A 22,246-nucleotide genomic window follows, 5' to 3' on the forward strand; every position below is an offset into this window, starting at 1 on the left:
ACTTACTCCAAACCAGAGCTGAACAAAATATGAAGGACGTACCCCTTTACTTAAGCAGAAACCCAAATATCCACTTATCTTATCATTTTAGGTGAACCCCAAAAAATACCTTGTAACCTTTCTCTCATTCTACCCACAGACGGAAGTTAGCAAGGATTCTGGGCCTTTTTGGGAGAATGTTGCGTCTTTATGTCCTGCAGAAGCCCCTCACCCACCCTACCCCTTCCTCTACCCTGCCCACACAGCTGCAGCATTTGTAGAAACTGTTTCTTTTTGTGTGAGAATTGCTCATGGAGACTTTGCAATAGCAACAGATGTTCCTGGGCCCACGTCACTTCATTATGATGCCCAACGACTCTCTGTATAGCCGGCGGCTGGGGTAGAACCCAGCAGCACGAGGGCTGACTGTGTTAAGCTAGCTGGATGACATGAGGTCGATTCTAGAGTCTCTATATTGGCTCTTTATGAAGTGGTGAATTAGCCAGAGGTTGGCCTTGCTGGTTCTGAATATTAGAGGCCCTGGCCTCAATGTGCGAAGGCCTGGCTCTGTTCCACGAATGTTCCTTGAGCCTCGTCCAGGCAGATACCTGGCTTCTGAAACGAAACCAGCATTTCAAAGCACTTGGCAGAATGATGTGCAGAGGTAAGTCTCTCCAGGGTGAACTGGCAATCCCTCCCTCCCCCCACCAAAACGGGCGCCTCCCTTCCTTCTCCCTCACACATCAACTGTTTATACAACAGTATCTGCTTCACGGGGCTCAGCAGAAATACAGAGAACTGTGGTAGACACTAAGCTTTCTTTACGTGTCACTGTGTGTATATCTGAGGCAAGAAAAGTCCCAATATTCTGAATTGTGTCTAACTTCCACTAACATAAACATTCATGTTTATCTCCACGGTACACAAATTCAGTGCAGGGTTGCCAGCCTAGACAGAAAGGCACGTCTGGGACCCAAGAAGGGCGCACACACACTGCACGCACACAACATGAACAAAGTAGGCAATCCACACAAGACAACTACCTTAGTTGACTGAATGAGACTTCTAAGCAGGTGTCTCCTGTAATCACCGAATGCCTCCATTTCCTTCCTCCAAGCACTGAACAAATTACCCCTACAGCACCCACACGTGCCAGGCACTGTGTTAAGCACGGGGGCGGAACGGGGGGGGGGCGGGGGGCACGTAACAGCACGCTCTCACGAAACCTGCAACCTACCCAGAAAGAAGCAATTCATAAAAACACTTGCTAGAATGGGACAAACGCTGTACAAGGGGAACACATAGCAGAGGCTATAACACCAGATCTGAGAAGGAGGCAGCCCTCCACCGTTTTTACTTCTTTTTCTTAAAGTTCACTCCTTTTACGCCCAGTTACAACACTTAAAAGTTGAAGCATGCACGGCAGCAGAATGGTGCCTATTTACCTGTTTTGGGATCTCTGGCGATGAACTTGGATAATGGTGGGGAGAGTCTTCCACCTGGGGAAGCTGGGCTAGAACGTGCCTGGGCTTCTCCTTAAAGAACACAGTAACTGAACTCATTCCCCCTCACGTGGGATTCCCCTCACCCTCCTTCTCTTTTGGTGGCGTTCTTTCTTCCAATTCAAAGTTCTTTCCCTCCAATTTTCACAGGCAATAAAGCAGTAGCTGCCCCCTGAAGCTGTCGTACAGCATTCTCCAAATTCTAGGTATTGTGTGTTCGATGGAAACACATGTCCTCAGAACAGAGATCCTTGCTCTTTGTTTCTGGATAGATTGCTGTTAATAAGAGACTCATTTTCACTTTCAAACTGCTAAGTAATTACTTTTTCTCTGGCACAACCACTTGCCACTCTGTTCTAAAGAAACTGCATGTATGTGGATGTATTATGCATGAACAGTTAGCATAATGGATGCGTATCTCGCTCTTTAAAGTGGCTTCTTTACTGATTTTTTTTTAATAAAATACTTTGGGACCTTCACCTCTGAAATTTACACAAGAGAAAGAAATGCTAACAATAGAAAACGGGAGCCAAGATGCAAACAGTATCATATATCTGGCTTCTTGAAACGTAAGTCTTGGAAAGTGTCTGTCTCATTCCCTTTCATTCATTGTTCCTGGCAAGCTGACAGAGCCGCCTGATGTACTGTGACAGTAGCTCATCCAAACGGCTTCTAATCAGCCACTTAAACATTTATTCATTTCAAAACTCAATCTCAAGACACAATATTAAATATAAATACTTACTGTTTAAAGGCAGACATTCTTCTATTATACAGATTTCCTTCTTTTTACACACACACACACACACACACACACACACACACCCCCGCCACCCTGAGAAATGTGAAAGCTATTCCATTAAAAGCTCAGTGAGGCTTCGCCCCCCCCATATAGGAAAAAACCCCAAACAATTATGACAAAGATCCTGAATGAGTCATAAGGAGAATGCCCTTCGACTGTGGAAGCATTAGAAGCATGACTAATGTGGTGCCTGCTTCCCGAGCAAACGACCACATTTTATTTGACTGATCCCACAATACATCATCTTCTATTTGTCCATACCTCAAAAAAACAGATTTGGAAGGGTCGTGGGCTTCCACGTGACAGGCTTTCTTGCTCTTTAACATACTGTTGGCAATGTCGTTTAGCAACTAGGCCAAAAAATTAGAGAAAGTAGCACCCTTTCCATAAAGGCACGTTGGGGACCCTTTTTACACTTTAACCCAACCCCATACAGCTTACTTGTACGCTCTAGAATATTCTGATAATAGTTTTGGTTGAGAAAATGCGATCAGTACATAAGAAATACACACAGATATTTTGTTATAAAGAAGTCAACAATTCTGCTTGGGAGAAAGTTGGAGAAGCCTTTGAAAAAAATAAGGGACACGTGAGCCAAGCATTAAGAGCTGGTAAGAGTTTTTGTCACACGGATGAGGGGAGGATCCTTATCTTTTCGTCCTTTTCCCATCCCACCCCCAGGCCCCAGGCACTCACAGCACAATTTATCCAAGTTATTTGTCCACTTCCTGTGTCCCTCGTTCGAGTTGTTTCACTCGAGAGTGGGACCTTCGTGCATTTTTCTTTATATACTCCAGGACTCAGAAGGCATTCAACAAAAAGTCTTCCCTCTCAAACAGATTTTGATTCCATCCTCACAATGAGAAAACCCACAAAATGAGCAACATTCCATTTTTCTTAAATAAGGACACCTGCGAAGGAAAAGATCATCGAAAGACCGGCCCACCCCTCCAGGTCTCTCCTCTTACCCTTGGCACACCTGTGCCAGAATCTACATGCACACACACTCACACACGTGAGTCTTCTGACGTTACGATTCGCTCGCTATTTAACTTTCAGTTTTTAGAAACTGAAACTGTACTTAAAAACACAGACCTATCGATGGTCGAGATAAACGATCCAGAAAAGTATGGAGTCTGATAACTGGCTGTGGAAAATTCATGAGCTAACAACAAAGAACTACAAATAAAACCAAGACCTTGGTGGAGAAAGTCAATCAGCTCCCGTAAGTTTACCTGCTTCAGAAAGAACATTTGTGGTCAGAAGACCCACATAGGAATCTAGACTCTGTCAAGCTCTCGGGGTCTGTTCTCTGCACTGGAGCTGACACAGAGCTGTCTGGAGTATTGGACGAGGAAGACAAGTGAGTGTTCATGGCCCATAGTAGCTTCTCAACAAACACAGCCGCTTAAGCAACTGCCAGCTCTGAAGAGACATGACGTCTCTTGGAGGAGACTCCAAACAGAGCATAAAAATATCTTACCCCAAAAAAATCACACCCATTGTCTCTTCTCATTGATAAGGTTCGTGACCTAGCAACAAAGACAGACTGGAGGTGGACACGAAGAAGGGAGAAACAACTTGCAATGTTTCTTTTGGTCCCTTCCACTTGTGCAAAATTCCCCCGGGTCAAATTAAATATGGCAAAAGGAGTTTTACTTTAATTTCCTCTCCTTGACTAATTTTAAACTCTGCTCTGGGTCTGCTAGGTAAGGACGGCCATGTGTATTTGCGGATAGGGATGGGACAAAGCTCACTCAGGCAGGCACAAGAAAGTGCTTTGCCAGAGAAAATGGTGTTCTCCATTTACCACCGCCAGAACTAACGCTGCTTTTACTCATTCTGTGCTGCATAAAAGGCTTTTATTATATGCTTCCCTCCTTTGTAATACAGCCCCCCTTTTTTGGAAAAAAAAATTTCAATAATAAACCTGTTAGCCTTTTAACAGAAGATGAACAGAACGCGATGAACTTAAAACCACTCTGTGTTGTTTTACCCACCACCACAGCGTTCCATACTGCTTCCATTTTTTTCTTCCTGTTTCTGTTAATAGTTATTTTTAAAGTATTAGAACGGAAGAAGGTCAGTAATACATACAGATGTTACAAAAGTATCGGGCCACACTGCGTGTAGAGAAACATGGAAATAGTTAATGGGTGGGGGCGTCTGGGTGGCTCGGTCAGTTAAGCGTCTGACTCCGGCTCAGATCATGATCTCATAGTTCGTGGGTTCGAGCCCCGCGTCGGGCTCTGTGCTGACAGCTCAGAGCCTGGAGCCTGCTTCGGATTCTGTGTCTCCCTCTCTCTCTGCCCCTCCCCCACTCACACACTGCCTCTCTCTCTCTCTCTCTCTCTCTCTCTCTCTCTGTCTCTCCCTCTCTCAAAAATAAACATTGAAAAAAATTGTTTAATAAAAACAAAGAAATAGTTAAAGGGCAAAAGTAATTTATAATCCTTCTTTTACCAAATGCATATTACCTATAATTCCACTTGTGCAACAGATGGTTCACTTGATGCCTCACCACAGAAGGTGGCTCTCTGTGAAATAACCATCACCTCCACCACCAACAGATGTTTATAGAACATCTACTATTTTGGGGGCAATGCTAGGTCTACATGTAAGCAACAATTAAAGGAGGAGAAGAAAAAAAACTTATTCTTCTGCCTCTTATGTTATTCATTTCCTTCTATATTGTTCCTTCTCTGTCCCATGAAGACACTTGTTTGCTTTCTCTCCTCAGATCTTCTAGGTTAAGTCAAAGAGTTCTCCTGAATGAACCCTTCCAATGTGTCTTGTTCTTCCCCTCCTGGGCCAGGAATGCCAACAGAAGAGGCTCAACTGATAAAACAGACTCGACTGATAACTTCTTGGCTCTTTCTCCCGCAGCTGGAAGATGGTTGGGTCTCTTGGGGAAAGATGCTCAAGCCACGTGGCCTAAGCAGCAGCCACTGGCTCCACCCCCAAATCACGGGGCTTCAGGGAACCAGAATGTAAGCACAAGCTCCCCACCGGTTGGCATCCTCAGGACATCTGCGAGTGTGGGTGGTTATTGTGTTGGAATTAGGAATCTTGTCGAACTGTTTTTCTGGAACTTTCTTACCACATGAGAGATTCATGCACCAACCACTTTCTGTCACAGAGATTTTCATCACCCCCATCTACCATTCCCTAAATCACCTGACGGAAGAGAAGAAACTCAAGATGTCACAGAACATCAAGGATTTATTTACAAATGAGCAAAGGAGCCTTAAAAGTAGGTGAAAAATAATGATCTAAAAATCTGCTTTTATATGAACTAGAGTTCATACTATTAATACCACCAGTCATACAGGTAGCAAATTAATATGTGTGAAAATTTTAAATACGATTAAGAACCCAATAAATACCCTCAAATAGGCCACAAGTTTACAAACATTTGCCAATTTTCATTACTTATCTTATTCTCAAATGTTAAAGACAAGGTCTCATGATTTACAGCCATGATGACCATCTTCTTCAATAACCACAAACAACATGTTTTATGAATTTTCCACCACAGACATGTTTTGAAATATTCGTTCTGTCAAACAAAGTAATTTCTAAGCATAAATTTTGTTTCTATCTAAAAACAACAGGGGTGCCTGGGTGGCTCAGTTGGTTAAGCGTCCGACTTCAGCTCAGATCATCATCTTGCAGTTCGTGAGTTCGAGCCCTGCGTTGGGCTCTGTGCTGACAGCTCAGAGCCTGGAGCCTGCTTCAGATTCTGTGTTTCCCTCTTTCTCTGCCCCTCCCCCGCTTGTGCCCGGTGTCTGTCTGTCTGTCTGTCTCTCTCTCTCTCTCTCCCAAAAATAAACACTTAAAAATTTTTTAATAAAAAATAAAAATAATAATAATAATGGACAGTTCTGCCCTCTCCTACTTTTCATTTTAATTCAGCACTCTCCTTTTTTTTTTTTTTAACGCAGGCCTCTCTTTTGTCCCCTCCTTAAATTTACAGGGTGAGAAAAAAAGATATATAAATAAATATTCATAAATCTTAAATGGACCTGTGCGGAGACATATAGGTAAGTAGTTTATAAAGGTAAGTAGAACTCAATTATTTAAGTTTCAAAATAAAACTCCAGAGCCCCTGAAAATATTCATCAGGTACTACCATCTTCTTAGCGAGTGATTTTCAACTTCCGGTATATTATTCACATTCTGAGAGGAAACAAGCATCAAAAAGGTTTATGAAAGATGGGCTAAACGACCAATGACTAATGCCAAGGAGTTCCCTCCAGAATCTACCGCGTCTGAGCCCCAGAGATAAATGCCTCCCTTTCAATTCCATCACTAGATCCCAAATCTGGTTGTCAGGAAAAAGTACAGTTCTTGGGGGCCCGGGATGCTTGGCCTGGTGCCTTGCGGCACATTTAGCCGTGTACTTAATCGCCCAGAGCAGCGCCCACTGTGGCATGCTGCTAGTCTTTACCATCTGGAGCCTGGAGTTGATATTAGCTTGAACCACACATGCAGGAGAAAAGAAAAAAGAAAAAAAAAAACCTCTCATTCGCATTTAACTGAAATTGGTGGCAGAACAATGCGCCATGCCGTCTAGGCTTTTACACATGAAGAAAGGAAAGGGTAGAGTACAAACCTTCTCCTTTGTTTTCTGGTTCTCGGCTCGGAGGTCTTCATATTCGCCTATGGCTAAAAGGAGAAAAAAGGAAAGCAGCATTATAACACTATCAGAAGTTTACTGTAGGAAAACCCTGGATCCAATTAACCTCTGTGGTCTGTGTACTAGGTTGGGGGTGGGGCAGAGAAGAGGCCGCAGAAGAGTCTCTGAAGACCATGGGGGAGGGGAAGGGGGGAAAAAAGTTACAGAGAGGGAGGGAGGCAAACCATAAGAGACTCTTAAAAACTGAGAACAAACTGAGGGTTGGTGGGGGGTGGGAGGGAGGGGAAAGTGGGTGATGGGCATTGAGGAGGGCACCTGTGGGCATGAGCACTGGGTGTCGTATGGAAACCAATCTGACAATCAATTTCATATTTAAAAAAAAAAAGAGAGAGAGAGACACCACAGCAGCTGTGAGCCCACCAGGCCAACTTTCGGCTCTCCCTAGGTCACAGAAAGACCTAGGAGCCATAAGTGACCTAGGACAAATCACTTCTCTTTGATGCTCAGCATTTGGGCCTGTGAGAGGAGACAGGTGGGTCCTCCGTGAAGTTCCTTCCAGCACTGTTAGTCTGTGGGGCTGTGATCAGAGGTTTCTTTTTAAAATCAGCCTCCAGAAAATAAAGTAGGCTTACACATTCAGTTCAATGTCACACATCTGCTTTATTCACAAAGCACAAGATTTATGCCATGAGTATAAAACTAAGAACAACTATTTTCAGGCACTGCAAAGGTCACTGATTAGCAAGACATGACCAGATATCAGCCAGATTCATTTCACTACGTTGGAAAAATATGTGAACGGTTGGGAAATATTTCCAACTATGTGAGAAAACAGCAGCCTATTATTGAAAATCCTCTACTGCCAGGAAAATAAAGTAGCCTGAACCCCCACATCCACCTTCTGGCCAAAGCACCATTCTTAGATATCCTCACGGTTGAGAATACGAGGTTCACAGCTTATGATGGGAGGAAAGAGCATGACCCACGATTAAGGATGGAATGAAATGTACAAGGTGGGCCTAACAGAGCCGGTACCTGTTCCCAGACCAGCGCCCCGACTGGCGCCACAGAGCCAGGGCATGCCCAGATTGCATTTTTGTACTTTTACTTTAAAAACATTTTCATCGGGATGTGTCTACAAAAAGGTCAGTTGTTTGTTTGTTTGTTTGTCTGTTTGTTTTTTAAAGGACAGAGTTTCCTATTTCCATGAATAACCCAAAGATAGAAAAAAATAATCAGACATCAGTGGCTTCAAGAACATCCCAGATAATTTGGTCATTAAATCCAGGAGTGTAGGATTCTAACCACTGGAGCAGAGAACACCTCAAAAAACATACAATTCACATGGTGAAGTATATCCTCCATCAGTGATCCAAAGGGTTTAGAATAGCTAAGACAATCACAGGACCACAACTTTAACACCCAACCAAATGAACAAATATTTATGGGATTACACCACCAATGCCCAGAAGTTTTAGCGGCACTCTGTGACGCTCTAAATAAGAATTAACGGACCATTTTATTGAAGCCGAGAACAATTCTTGAGAATTAGCCCATAAAATAGCCGAATAGATACATGTAAAGATAACAGACCTTTTATAAAGAATTTCATTTTCAACAGAAAAGACTGGAGTGACCACAGAATGAAGTCCTATGCACACCAGCTCCTCCTCAGCCTCTACCACACAAAACCCAACCAATGGGTATAAACTAAATTTGTCCTCAGTTATGAAAAATCAACAAAATGACCCCCTCCTTTTTTAACAGAAAGCAACAAAACTAAGAGAGTCTAAAAATATGCACTTATGCATTGGGTAGTCTATGGTTGTGGTCCCAAATCTTATTACTGTATCTAATATTCTTTCAAAAACTAAATATATTTTACTGAGAGATTTTCGTTTACTTGACATTTAAAAGTATCTGCAGACGAAGTAGAAAAATCAAAACTGATTTACCACTCTTTTCTTGATGACCTACTTTACAGACGTACAAACAATAAAAGGCTTATAAAACCATGATCTCATATTGACATTAAGAATTTTTTTTCTATTTCAAACATTAGATAACAGCTTTGAAGCTTTTAAAAAATACCGATACTACTCTTCCATTTTCTGACCAATAGAATCCAGATGAAACACCACAGACTCCCAACTACCCTTCATCTATCATGACTTAATGGAAACCAAAGAAAATATGCTTTCTTGTGACCATGGGCAACTTACAAAAATAAAGCCAGGTAGAGGGAATGCAGAGGAAAAGTATAGGAAGAATTCAACCACTTGGCAACGGGAAGGGGGCTCCTGGGGGATAGGGGATGCAGAGAAAAACATTTACTTATATTTTTATTTCTTTGAAGATAAAAAACCAAGCTCACTGCCCTAAATAAGATTTACATACATACACACACAAACCCCATAGCGAATACACATGTAACCAACCCTAACCTCAGCGAAACTGGCAAAAATTGAAGTGACCTATATTATTCAGCTACTTCGTCTCTGGCAATGCTAAAGGGTCACAGAGAAAGCCTTCTCTTTGTTTCAGAACCGGCTCACTGGGAATTTTTGAAGTGAGTCACACAGCTCAAGTGATTTGATGATACAGATCCTCCAAAGCTTGAAGTAACCCAGTACAAAAGTAGATATTAACTTGACCAATGCTCTGCCATCTGAAAGACATCCACAGCTTAGGAAGACTTCATCTCTTGGGTTTACAGGTACAGTTTCTTTCACTGTACTATTAGGTCATATAACAGTAATTAAAAAGTGCAGCCAAGGGACACTGGTCTATTTGGTGACTCTCTCTGAATCTCAGATTCCTCATCTGAAGAATGAGAACAATTATCATACATCTTTCTTATAGTGTTGTGATTAGGAGTCAGCGTAAGATGTAAGAGTACCTTAGGTATATTATGTGTTCATTACATGTTAGCCATGGTTATTCTTAGGGATACAGCAAAGTATATCAAATCCTGCAACCCCCACCCTCCACCAAATAAAAGGAGGAGAAAGGGAAATAACAATCAATGGTACTGTGTTGTAGTTATAAAAAAAAAAGGGAAGTTGGCAAAGTGGCGGAAGCACGTCTGGGAGCTGCACTTTTCAATCCTGGCTGCACATTAGGATCACCTGTGGAGCTTTTAAATCATACAGATGCCTAGCCCCCTCTCTGCCCACCCCAACCCAAGATTCTAATTTAACTAGTTTAGGGTGGACCTTGGGCACCATATTTGTTTTAGAAAGTGAGCACCCCAGGTGATTCTAATGTGCAGCCAGGGAGGGGAATCGTTACATAAGAGTACAGAATGGAAGAAAAAGGGGGATGTGGAGAAAACAAGGAGAATCTCAGGCAGAGCACGTGTTTCAAGAATCATGCTGGTTTTCTATTTCCCAACTCCCTAATACCAAGAAAGGGAGTTTTCTCTCCAAGCTGCAAATCATGATATAGCCAGCCCAGAAAGCTGATGAAAAGACTTAGCTGTTTCAGAGGCATGACACTTAAAGTTCATAACTACAGGCCAATAACACCTCTGGCTAGGATGGATAACAATCATGGTTTGCCTGGGACTTTCCCACTTTAGACTGAAGAGCCCTGTGTCCCTGGAAACCTCTCAGTTCCAGGCAGATTAATCACCCCATCTCAGGTATAAGCACCAGAATAGTCCTTCCAACCAATACCTTCTAGGCCTGTAGTGTCAAATACGGAGTCACTAGCTATATGTGGCTGCTTACATGTAAGTTAATTAAAATCAAATAAAACTTAAAGTTCAGTCCTTCAGTTACACTAGCGGTATTTCAAGTGCTCAACAGTTACACGTGGCCAGTGGCTATCACACTGGACAGGAGGCACAGAACATTTCCATCCCAGCAGGAAGTTCTACTAGACAGTATTATTCTGGGCATCTCTGTCCAGATACCCTATAAGCACCTCACACTCTGTATGTTAGAAAGTGAACTCATCAAACTCCCTTTTCACCAAAACTTCCTCCTTCCTGTATGCATGATGTCCTAGATGGGATCATGTACCTGGTCTTCAAGCTGGTACCTCAGAATCATCCTTGATTCCTCTCATTCTTCCACCTTCCAACAGATCATCAAAATGCTCCCATCGCCTAAAAAGTCTCTCCAATCTGTCCTTCCTCTAAAGTATCTCTCCCCTGATTCTAGTCCTCAATAATGGTAAAACCCTCTAGCTTTCCTCTATCCCAAGTTCATTCTTCACAAAGTAGATAGTTAGCATAGTAACAGAGCAACCTGGTTTACATCATTCTTGGGTTTAAAAGCACCCAATGACATTAGCTTTACAACCTGGGACATCAATTCCCACTCGTGCCATTCAGTCTTAGAGACCACCACTCAATCCATCACACCCCAAGTCCCAATGCCTCCCTGACCCCTCTAAGACCTTTCATACCCAGGTGCCTTTATAAACAGGTTTCCTTTGCCTGCAAGGTCTTCTCCTCCTTATCTTCCCTATGTGCTCCTTGACAATGCAATTCAACTGTCATTTCCTGTAAGAAACTCTCCCCACATACCTAAGACAAAAAATCAACATGTGTATTTATAATATACTACCAGAACACACTGTTCATGTATCTCTACTAGAGCATCTATGTATAACGTTATAAATTATCTGAACATAAGCCTGTTTTCTTGTCTTCTCTCCCATTCGATTCATTGCTATAGACCTCACACCCAACAGAATATGAAGCAGAGTTGGTACCTATGTTGACTGAAAGGCTGGTTCATAGAAGTCTGGGATGTGGAGCAATTAAGCCAAATACCAACATCCCCATCTTTTTTAAATGTTTACTTATTTGAGAGAGAGAGAGAGAGAGAGAGAGCACGCACGTGAGCGGGGGAAGGGCAAAGAGAGACAGAGGGAGTCAGCAGATCCAAAGCAGGCTCTGTGCTGACAGCAGAGAGCCCAATGCGGGGCTCAAAGTCACGAAACTGCAAGATCGTGACCCAAGCCAAAGTCAGACACTTAACCAACTGAGCCATCCAGGTGCCCCTAACGTCCCCATTTTAAAAATGAAGATACACTGGGCACCTGGATGGCTCAGCTGGTTAAACATTTGACAATTGATTTAGGCTCAGGTCATGATCTCACTGTTCATGAGTTCCAGCATGGAGCTTGCTTGCGATCCTCTCTCTCTCTCTCTCTCTCTCTCTCTCTCTCTCTCTCTCAATAAATAAACTTAAAAAAATAAAAACAAATAAAAACGAAGATACAAATGCACAGAGAAGTCAAATCCTGCAGTAAGAAATATTGGCGGCAGGACCAGTCTACTGATTTCCAAAGTCGTTCATGTAAAAATCATTACTGAGCATTACTGTGTGCGATGTGTTAAAACACTAGACCAGAAATAATCCTCTAGGGTGAGGACTGTGTCTTATGCATACAGATGCCCACATTCAGCACAATGCCTGACATACAGCAGGCACTTGATAAATGTGTGTTAAATTAAGGAAGAAGGAAGAATGGATCTAGTTCTTCACATGAACAACTTGTGAAAAAGCACACACTACCCTCCCCATATTAAAAGGGTCTCTTACATCACATGTTACAACAAGATACTTAATAAAAGTGAAGCTTTAAATAGCCATCAAATATACCCAGAAAGACACTGCCTCATAAGATCTTTTAATGGAGATTCTCATCCATTAAGTCTGCATCTCTGAGACTCATGGAGCCTTGAAACACCTCTTACTAATGGGGAACGAGGACATGAGTCATAAGAGATAATGTTCAATTAGGACATTATTCCCTCCTGCACACATGCCAATGGGTCCTCTCCTAGAGCCAGAGTAGAAAGAGAAGTCATTTATACCTCCCTTGTTAATTAAAGCATTAGAACAGTTGGAGAAAACACTGCTGGAAAACCTGATCAAAAAACAAAGATGACAGATTTCACATCTGAAAAGAAATCATGGCAAACCTGAAATGTATGCATTACTTGGCAGAACACACGGTTCAGTGTTAACGAATTAATGATGCTTAAGAAGTACTCTCAACGAACTATAGTAATGACTTCAAATTAACCAAGAGAAAGAGAGGAAACTGAGTATGTTTAAAATACATGCATAAGTCTGGTCTCCAGTCTGGCACGGAGCTTTGATGTCAATACTCCTGTCCTCCCAACAACAGAAAACCTCAACACACCAAAAGTCAACGACTCTTCTTAGGTCCATCAGAGAACGGAGATCACAGGGCAAACTGCTATTCCAAAAATTAGAGAGATGGGCAAGATACAGACAATCACAACTTATGGGAGCAGAAGCTGAGGTTCAGAACCTCATCACCAAACAATGCCAAGACAGGAAAACCTAAGCAGTCATTGGCAAATTGCTGAAGGCTCACTTCTCACAAGTTTGAGAGCTAAAAACTCCAGCGGGTAGGCCACTCTTAGGAGGGCCCCAACCTTTTGTGAGTTTTACACCCAGGAGGGCTACCAAGTCCTCACAGTAAACATCAGAGGAAATTTCCCTACTACTTTAGGCGGGGGAAGGGAGAAGGCGCCATGTTGAAATGTGCCCAGAGCCTTAGCAAGGCCTGCCCTTAGGAAAAATCATTTCATCAGAGCCTAAGAGGCTTGGAGGAAGATAAGAGCCAACTCCAGCCCCCTCTGGCATGCCTGTCTTACCTAAGGAGAAAAAAACAAAACTGAGAAGCACAAGTGAAAGTCGCAGCCCAAGGGGACAGGCGCACCGAGACCCTGAGACCTTATCACAGGACCATCGGAGGCTTCCCCTCCCCCGTACCCTACCCCGTGAATATTTAGAGCAGAGTTGTTCCTAAGTGCCAAACCCTGGAAGCAACGACCATGTTTACCCACAGGTGAATGGATAAACAAACTATGGTACACCCATACAAGTATTATTTGGTGATAAAAAGAAATATCAAGTCACAAAAAGACACAGGGGAACCACTATACGTGCATATTGCCCAGTGAAAGAAGTCAATATAAAAAGGCCATGGACTATATGATTCCAGCTCTATGACATTCTGAGGAAAGCAAAACTATGAAGCCAGTAAAAAGATCAGGAGCTCTGCCAAGAGTTCAGGGGTAAGGAGGGAGTGATGAACAAGTAGACCAGAGGAAATATTTGGAGGAGTGATACTTCTGTACGATAACGTGATGGTGGGTATATGTCATACATCTGTCCAAACCCATAGGACATATAACATAAAGAATTAACCCCCATATAAACTATGGACTCCAGTGAATAATACCGGGTCAACACAGCTCATCAATTCTAAGAAATGCACCACACTAACTCAAAATGATAGTAACAGAGAAAACTGGGGGTGAGGGAAGGTGGGGGCTATGTGGAAATTCTCTGTACTTTCTGCTAAGGTTTTCTGTAAACCTAATATATATACGTGTGTGTGTATACATACCGCCTATATATATGTGTATATATATATATGTGTGTGTGTGTGTATATATATATATATCACAATCATACTCTGATTTGTGCCATACAGGATTCGAGATAGAACTGAAAGGATCCTAATATATTAATGTTTGTTGTGCCATATAAAAATTCCAGAACTCATGCTTTAATACTTAAAATATTTAATATTCAGCACGGTAAGCAGACAAGAATGAAAGCCATGTTCCTCCTGGATTTTAAAGCCAAACGTTGTTGTATAACAGAATAAAATCTACAGGACAACAAAGTTTAAAATATACCTACTTTTTGGGATCCACTTTTGAAAATTTTTCCCACAGCTGTACTTATAGATACAGGTGTACGAGGATGTAAGCAGCATCTTTATTTTAATAAACGTTAATTTTGTAAACTTTAGATTTACAACAAAATCGTAAAGAGAGTACAGAGAGCTCCCATATGCCCCACACCCAGTTTCTCCTATTATTAACATCTTACATTAGTATTGCACATTGATTACCGCCAACGGACCAATACTGACACATTATGAAGGAAAGTCCATACTTCAACTATATTTCCTTAGTTTTTACCTAATGTTCTGTTTTTCTTCCAGGATTCCATTCAGGTACCCTGTTACGTTTAGTTGTCATGTCTCCTTAGACACCTCTTGGCTGTGACAGTTTTATACACTTATCTATAAATATTTCCATATGTAATCATCTATATCTAGATTGAGCAAAACATGAATCCATCCTGATGTCTAGTATCTATTGCCCAAAGCATTATTTTTAATAGCAAAGACACAGAAACACAGAGATGTCCATCGAGAGGACATTATAGGGGGAAATCTGGAGAGTGCAACACTATCCAAATCAATTTTTAAAGATTCAATTCTATATGTACTGATAGGAATTCCATAATACATATTAAGTGATTAACTACATATGTGTGTTCACGCACACAGTTTTTGAGAGGAAACACAACAAAAAGTTAACAGTAACTCTGAGGAATGGGAAGGGGGTGAGAGCGTGTGTGACCAATGGGACGGCACTGCCCTCAAAGAGGAACACAATGTTAGGTATCACAGTGGTCTGCGGCCTCCAAAGGATCACAGCACATTAAATGATGTACAGTATGGGGCGCCTGGGTGGCTCAGTCAGTTGAGCGTCTGACTTCGGCTCAGGTCATGATCTCGCAGTCTGTGAGTTCAAGCCCCACGTCGGGCTCTGTGCTGACAGCTCGGAGCCTGGGGTCTGCTTTGGATTCTGTGTCTCCCTCTCTCTCTGCTCCTCCCCTGCTCACACTCTCTCTCCCCAAAATAAATAAAGATTAAGAAAAATTTAAAAAAAGATGTACAGTATATCCACGGTATTAAAATTTCATGGGGAGAAGAACAGTTGGGGGGAAAATGTCTAAAAAGACTCCTTAGGAGAGTAGAATGAAATAAAGATTAAGAAACAATGAATCAGAGGGAAGAGTTCATTGCACTTTTCATGCTATATGCTTATTTTTTCCTAAATAAGCAGATGTTTATTTTTAATTCAATTTAAAGCAAAAGTAAGATTGAACGACCCAGCAGACATCTTACGTGAATGATGAAATTCTGACTGCAAGACGTAATTGTTCAGCCCGTGATGAGCGTCCATCTCATGGAGGGTTGCCCATTTGGTGCCCCTGAGATGGTAGTTCACAAACTTTAGGAGGAAACTGCATTTTTAGGGTTTACAGCCAACGCCGAATGTCCCCCAAAGTCTAAAATACTTACTATCTGGCCATTTACACAAGAAGTCCGCTGACCTCGGATCCACAGTATGTTCGCTTAAAAACTTTTTTTGGGTGCATTCATACAGTGGAATACTATTCAGCAATGCAAATAAATGAACTACAACCATACACAATGCTGATAAATCCCACACGTAATGAGCGAAAGAAGACACAGCAAATAATGCATCCTGTATGATTCCATTTAGCTAATCTTCAGAGACTGGCAGAACTTACCTTTGGAGACACAAATAGCATCGGGGAAAGGCAGGTGAGAAGGACTGGGAGGTGATGAAGGGGTTTCTGGAAATGTTCTGATTTAAGTGTTGTTAGAAGCACTTTTTTTTTTTTTCCAATAACTCATTGAGATGCTCATTCCTATTTCGTGCACTTTTCTCAATCTAGGTTGTATTTTGTTGTGAAAGCAAAACATCCTAAGTGTCGATTTTACAAAAAACATACCCAGATGAAGAAAAATAAATTTACCAGGCCTCTTTTCATCAATAAGTAAGAAAGTGCATACGTACCCCCATTATTCAGAGACCGGTGGCCCCCCGGACCACACTTGTAAAAATAGTGACGTGAAGCCAAGTTTGCACTTGGTACCATGGCAACCGTTTAATCCCAAACTGCTTTCTACTGACTGACTTTGTGTGTATCCAAGACCGACAATGCTTCAGCTTTTCCTGACTGATACAGTCACGGCAGTAGGCAATCCTTTGGGCCCCTTTTGTCGAAATAATGCTCTAGCTACTTTGTGGCCTAGAAGTCAAGGCAACGCTGGGAGCCTCTTTAATGACTAACTCAGCTCTAAGACTAAGCCTGGCTAAATTCCCATCGGAACCTTAAGCACTATCACTATAGTCTTGGAGAAAATGATAGCTAACTCTAAAGATGAAATGTTACCTTGCTTTAAAGCCCATTATCTTACTTTCCGATAGTGTTTTCAGTCTGCTTGGCGTGGTTGTGGTCTCACATCGTAACATCATTAACTGTTGGGTATGATCACACCCTTCAAAACTTCCTCGCCAGGTTCCAAATGACATGGCATTACTACCCTGACCAGTGTAGTGGATGTCTGTTGTGTCTGCCCAACTTGCAACCCGCCCCCCTTTCTGGTAGTGGTACACCATTCTTGTTTCGACAACCACTCCAATCCACTGGCCTTTGTGGGGGCTGCCAATCAAGGTGCCCTGCCCTGACCTGCCCAAAGGACTTAAACCCGTGACCCAACCTCTGCCAACTAGACACTCTTCCTGGAATTCACATGCCTACCACCATCTCGAGGCTAGGAACTCCTCACCAGCAGGGACAAGGTTTTATTCATCTCTCCAACTCTGATGCCTAGCACAGTGCCTGGCTATGAATATTCAATGCGCATGGGATGAATAAATTACGGAGGAAATCATGTACCTTAAACAAATGCTGAGCTAAGTCGATCATTTCCCAGCAGAATTCTGGAGGGAGAGCAAATCGTACGATGTTTTGTAAGGGAAATGTCCACTTTAGTAGCTAAGAAATATGCATCGGAAATAGTATCCCAAGTTGCCATTTGTCAGTGCATTAAAGATGTCAATCAGTCCAATAAAATAAAGCTCCAGAAAGGACAAAAAGAGAATTACCTCATTACCTCAACATCTGCTTGAACATAAGCAATCACACACTGGCTAATTTTTTTCAAGGGACATAATATAACTTTCTAGAAAGACATAATATAGCTAATTATACCATTCACTAGAAGGGAACATACAATGTTTTGAAGTAATTCAGAAGTGGGTGTGATTTATAAGACATAGAGCCGAGGGAATGGTAAGTATAAATTAGAGATTGTTCGTATTATGACAGACTCCGTCATTACATTTCACAACTTTTGTCAAAAGCAACCTTATTCACCACACCACCGCAGGCTTCACATTAGGGAAGGCTGGGTCAGTTCTGCCATTCAGAGTAGATAGGAATCTTCTTTCTGAACATACTCCCGAGGAACGGGTTCAAATTTTTGACTAAAAATTCACTAACGAAGAAATGAGATGAGGAAGCCAATAACCTTGTAAAAAGATTGCAAACCTCACTAAGAACCTCACTTAATTTTTCTAACGGTGCCATGTTTGTTCATCAGACTGGCGAAAATGAAGAAACTCATCAGACTGGCGAAAATGAAGAAACTCATCAGACTGTCACAATTAGTAAAGACCGAGGTTGGTCAACGGTGACAAGTGTGGGGGGGGAAATGGACACTGCCGGGGGGGCCAGGTGAACTGGTACAACCGTTTTTGGGGGCACCTTGATGACGCCCAGCAAAACTCTATGTCTACCACGGGGCCCCTGGGTGGCTCAGTTAGTTGAGCATCCGACTTTGGCTCAGGTCACGATCTCACAGCTCGTGGGTTCGAGCCCCGCATCGGGCTCTGTGCTGACAGCTCAGGGCCTGGAGCCTGCTTCACATTCTGTGGGTCCCTCTCTCTCTTGCCCCTCCCCCACTCACAATCTGTCTCCCTCGCTCTCAAAAATAAATAAACATTAAAAAACAAAAACTTTACTTGCCCTCTGATCCAACAATTCCATTTCTAAGAATCTATCCTATAAAAACAATGTGTAATTGCACACATCTGTGTGGTTATTTGATTCATAACTGTCTACTAGACAGTAAACCTGGTGGAGAGCAAGGACTGTCTGTTTGGTTCACTATCTACCCCGAGGGCCTCCCACTTGGGCCTCATTCATGGTAGGTACTTGGTAAGTATTTGTTAAAGGAATACATGAATATGTTTACACAGGGTTGAAAAAGGAAACTAGAATGTTCATCAGTAATGGTTTTTCTTGTCCGCATTAAATAGGAGTAGTGGAATTATTCACCACGTCAACAGGGATTAAAAATATATTGTCTATTTTCAAAAATAAATCACACATACCATCAGCTTACAAGATTAATGATCTTAGGGGCAAGAGCCCAAACACCTAGTTGCCTGTTCATCTACCTCAAACTCCCATCTTCCCAATTAATTCCATGGGTCAAACAGCAGTTAAATGCCCTTGAAATAAATCCTTTGTTATCACAGTCTATGATCCTATGACAAATAAATGCTCTGGTGTTGAGATGGGCTGAAAAAAATCCCAACACCCATGTAACCAGACTCAATCCTAAAAAAAAAAAAAGTGCACCTTTTAAGACACACAAATTCCAAAGCCTAACTGTTCTGCCTTTGATACGCCCATCATCAAGGAAACACATCCTCTAAAAATACCAAACCATAGATTTGTTTTCCAATATCTGAGAAAGAGCCAAAAACTTCAGAATCCTCCCTTTTTCTCGGCTCTCAAATCCAACACAGAGATAGAGAATGTACTCCCAAATCAAATATAAACAACTTGTGGATTTTCCACATTGTTAATCTACCCTTGAAATTATACTCAGAATAAAAAGGAGTGAAGTTTTTTTATTGCATCATTATTTGAAAACCAACCATCCATCAAGAGCTCTGATGTCCAACCGACAGATATTACCAATGATGAAAGCTCCAACTGTCTAGAATACCAAGTACTATGTTACTGGGGGAAGAGCGCTATTAGAAATAAAATACTAACAGAATCCAGCCCCTCAACTAAGCCACTTGAGAAATGTCAGATAAGGGCATTTCACCCACCCACTGGATTCACCAAAGCTTGTGACTTTATGAACTAAGGCTAATTTAGGATGGGAGTCGAAGGTACTGGGAAAGGCCATTAACATTTATCCAACGGTTTCTAGAGGCTAGATACAACAAAGGAAATGGGTTCTGTCCATTTCAGTGAGGTAGTAATTTCCCCAAGATCACAGGATTGGTAAACAATCGTGCTGAGATTTGTTTCCAGGAGTGTGAATTCCAGAGGGGTCCACACACCCTTAAGAATGGTATGTCTGTGGTTTCCAAAGAGCAACAGGTGCACAGAACTGGGCAGAGCCCAATAAAATCATCTGGTTTAGCCCATGCCTTTAGTCAGGTAAGGCATTATCACCGCAAGACCCATGGAAGGGAAGAGCCTTGTCAAGTTGAGCCAACAGAAATGAAAGAGTTGAGAGTGAACAGCAGGATTAGCCCCAGAGCTGGCCCCCTTCCACTATGTGGCCATGTCACCAAGTGATTCAGAAAAGCACAAGTTCCTACACGTTTTTACTTCCTAAATCTGTGCGGTTCCTCGCTTTCTTGACCCACATTCTCGGGCCACCTTCGAGCCGGATAATAACAGTAATTGTAAACGTAAAGAGTGTTGAACTCACACTTGATCGCTAATTTGGCTTTGTGGCCAAGTGCAGTAAGAGGCGAAAATTATTGATTAGAACAGTTCTTTACCAGGAGGTAATCCCCAGGGGAAGTGTGGAAATGCATGCACAGGGCCTGGCTCTCCTGACCAGAGCCAAGTCTGAATTCAGGAAGCCCAACACAGGCAGGGTGTTGGCTCACTGACTAATAAACTGCTAAAAATGGTAAGTGGTCAAACGCATCGGGGCCTGGAATTGTGGCTGGGGAAGGAAAGAGGAACTAGCCCGAAGGGGGCTGAAAAGCAGGGAAGGCTGCGTAGCGGCAGCGCGGCAGGCCTCCCAGCGCCAATGTGCAAGGGTGGGGCCGAGGCTGGGGAGCGGGGCCCGCGGAGCTGCCCAAACCGCCTCCTCCCGAGACGTCCGGCCCACCCGCTTCTCCCGCGTGTGAGGGAGGTGGTGCCGCGTCCGCCCCAAATCTCGGCCCCTTCCCCCGACCCCAGAGGGCCGGGGAGCGCTGCCCGCACCGCCGGGCCCGACACGCGCTCTTGACCCTCGGCCTCGGGCTCTCCTTAGGCGCGCGGGACGCGGAGGACACTCCCGCACGGGTGATGGGGCTACGGGGTGAGCGCGGCAGCCGCGACACCGCCCACCCGGCCTGCCGCAGCCGCGACCCGGCGCCCGGGAGCCGTCCCCGCCCACGGGCCGCGGCTGCCCGCACCTGGCGGCCGCGCGCCCGCCTACCTTGTTCCTTCAGGCTGGTGATGAGCTGCAGCTGCTTCTCCTCGTCCGAGCTGTTCATTTTGGCAGGTGGGGCCGAGAATAAAGGAAAGGAGGGAGAGGCGAGGGGTGCAGCGGGGGGGAGGGGGAGGAAAAGCAAGATGCCGGTGGCGTGCGGCTGCACTACCCGGAAGTTGGGTCTGCTCCCGCTCCTCCTCCTCCTGGCGCCGAGCGCGCGAGTGAGATCATCCCCACGCACCTACTCGGCGGCCGCCGCGGTTGCACCTGCGGGCGGGCGGTGGGGCGGGGCGGGGCGGGGAGGGCCGGGCAAGAGGTGGGGCGGCGGAGGGAGCGGCGGCCGCCCGGAACCCCAGCCGGTGCCAAGCCTTCGGCGGCCGCTGCGCCTCGCCTTCCCCCCCGCGGAGGTCGGCGCCGCAGGATGCGCAGTCGGCGGGGCGTGGGACCCGCGGGTGTGCCCTGCGGCTCGCTCCTGCACCCCTCCTCCAGCCCCAATCCCCCGGACACGGCAGGGGGACAAACCGGCCTTGGGGCTGCGGCGTCCCTGGAGACAGCACTTTGAACGCTACCGCTGGCCGTCCCCCGCGAGCCACCGAGGGAGAGCGGGATGTGGTGGGCACTAAAACAACCCAGGCTTCAACTCCGTTCTCATCCAGTAGAGTCTGGGGGCGGTGTGGGAAATCGGGTGCCCGCAGGGGCAAGCTCAGTGTGCACGTTTTGCACCTTGAAAAACAGTCAGGGACTGAAACCGGCCCGGTAAGGGAACGCCTCCGGAGTAGAGGACGTAGTAGTCACTTGACGGTGACCACGGCCCAAGCGGCTTCCTCCAGCTGCTCGGGGGTTTGGGAAGTGGTCAGAACGTGGGCCCTGCAGCACGTGGATCGCGAGGCCTCGCGGAGCATCTGCTCTGCGGTGGCAGGACCTTGCGCTTAAGGACGCTGACACTGCGGTCAGAATGGCGGAGGCCACACAGAGCTGGCAGAGTGAAGCCTGGCATTTGTCCCACGTCACTGTCCTCTGCACTGTTTAAACCCGGCTCTGGCTTAGACCTTGGCCAGAAGGGGTGTGGCAGGCCTGTCACATTTCAGAATGGCCCTCCCCAAACCCCAGTTGCTGGTTAGTCTTTGGTCAAAGTCTTCTGACCTCTTTGAACCTCATCTGCAGAATGGGAATGATACCAATACCTACTCT

At 44.2% G+C, this 22,246-nt stretch overlaps 1 protein-coding gene across 5 annotated transcripts in view; it reads right to left on the bottom strand.

Moving 5' to 3' along the window:
- SHTN1 (shootin 1) overlaps positions 1-21,330 on the bottom strand; it is a 100,226-nt gene extending 78,896 nt beyond the window's left edge. For all 5 annotated transcript variants that reach the window (XM_042907630.1, XM_042907634.1, XM_042907632.1 and 2 more), the window contains exons 1-2: positions 21,062-21,330; positions 6,899-6,951 (exon numbers count right to left, since the gene is read on the bottom strand). In XM_042907630.1, coding sequence (XP_042763564.1) covers positions 6,899-6,951; positions 21,062-21,119 — 111 coding nt within the window. In that variant the 5' untranslated portion in view covers positions 21,120-21,330. The remainder of the gene's footprint in view (positions 1-6,898; positions 6,952-21,061) is intronic.
- Positions 21,331-22,246: the final 916 nt, after the last annotated feature.

Source organism: Panthera leo, chromosome D2, assembly GCF_018350215.1.
Source record: "Panthera leo isolate Ple1 chromosome D2, P.leo_Ple1_pat1.1, whole genome shotgun sequence".
In the NCBI taxonomy this organism is placed as follows: domain Eukaryota; kingdom Metazoa; phylum Chordata; class Mammalia; order Carnivora; family Felidae; genus Panthera; species Panthera leo.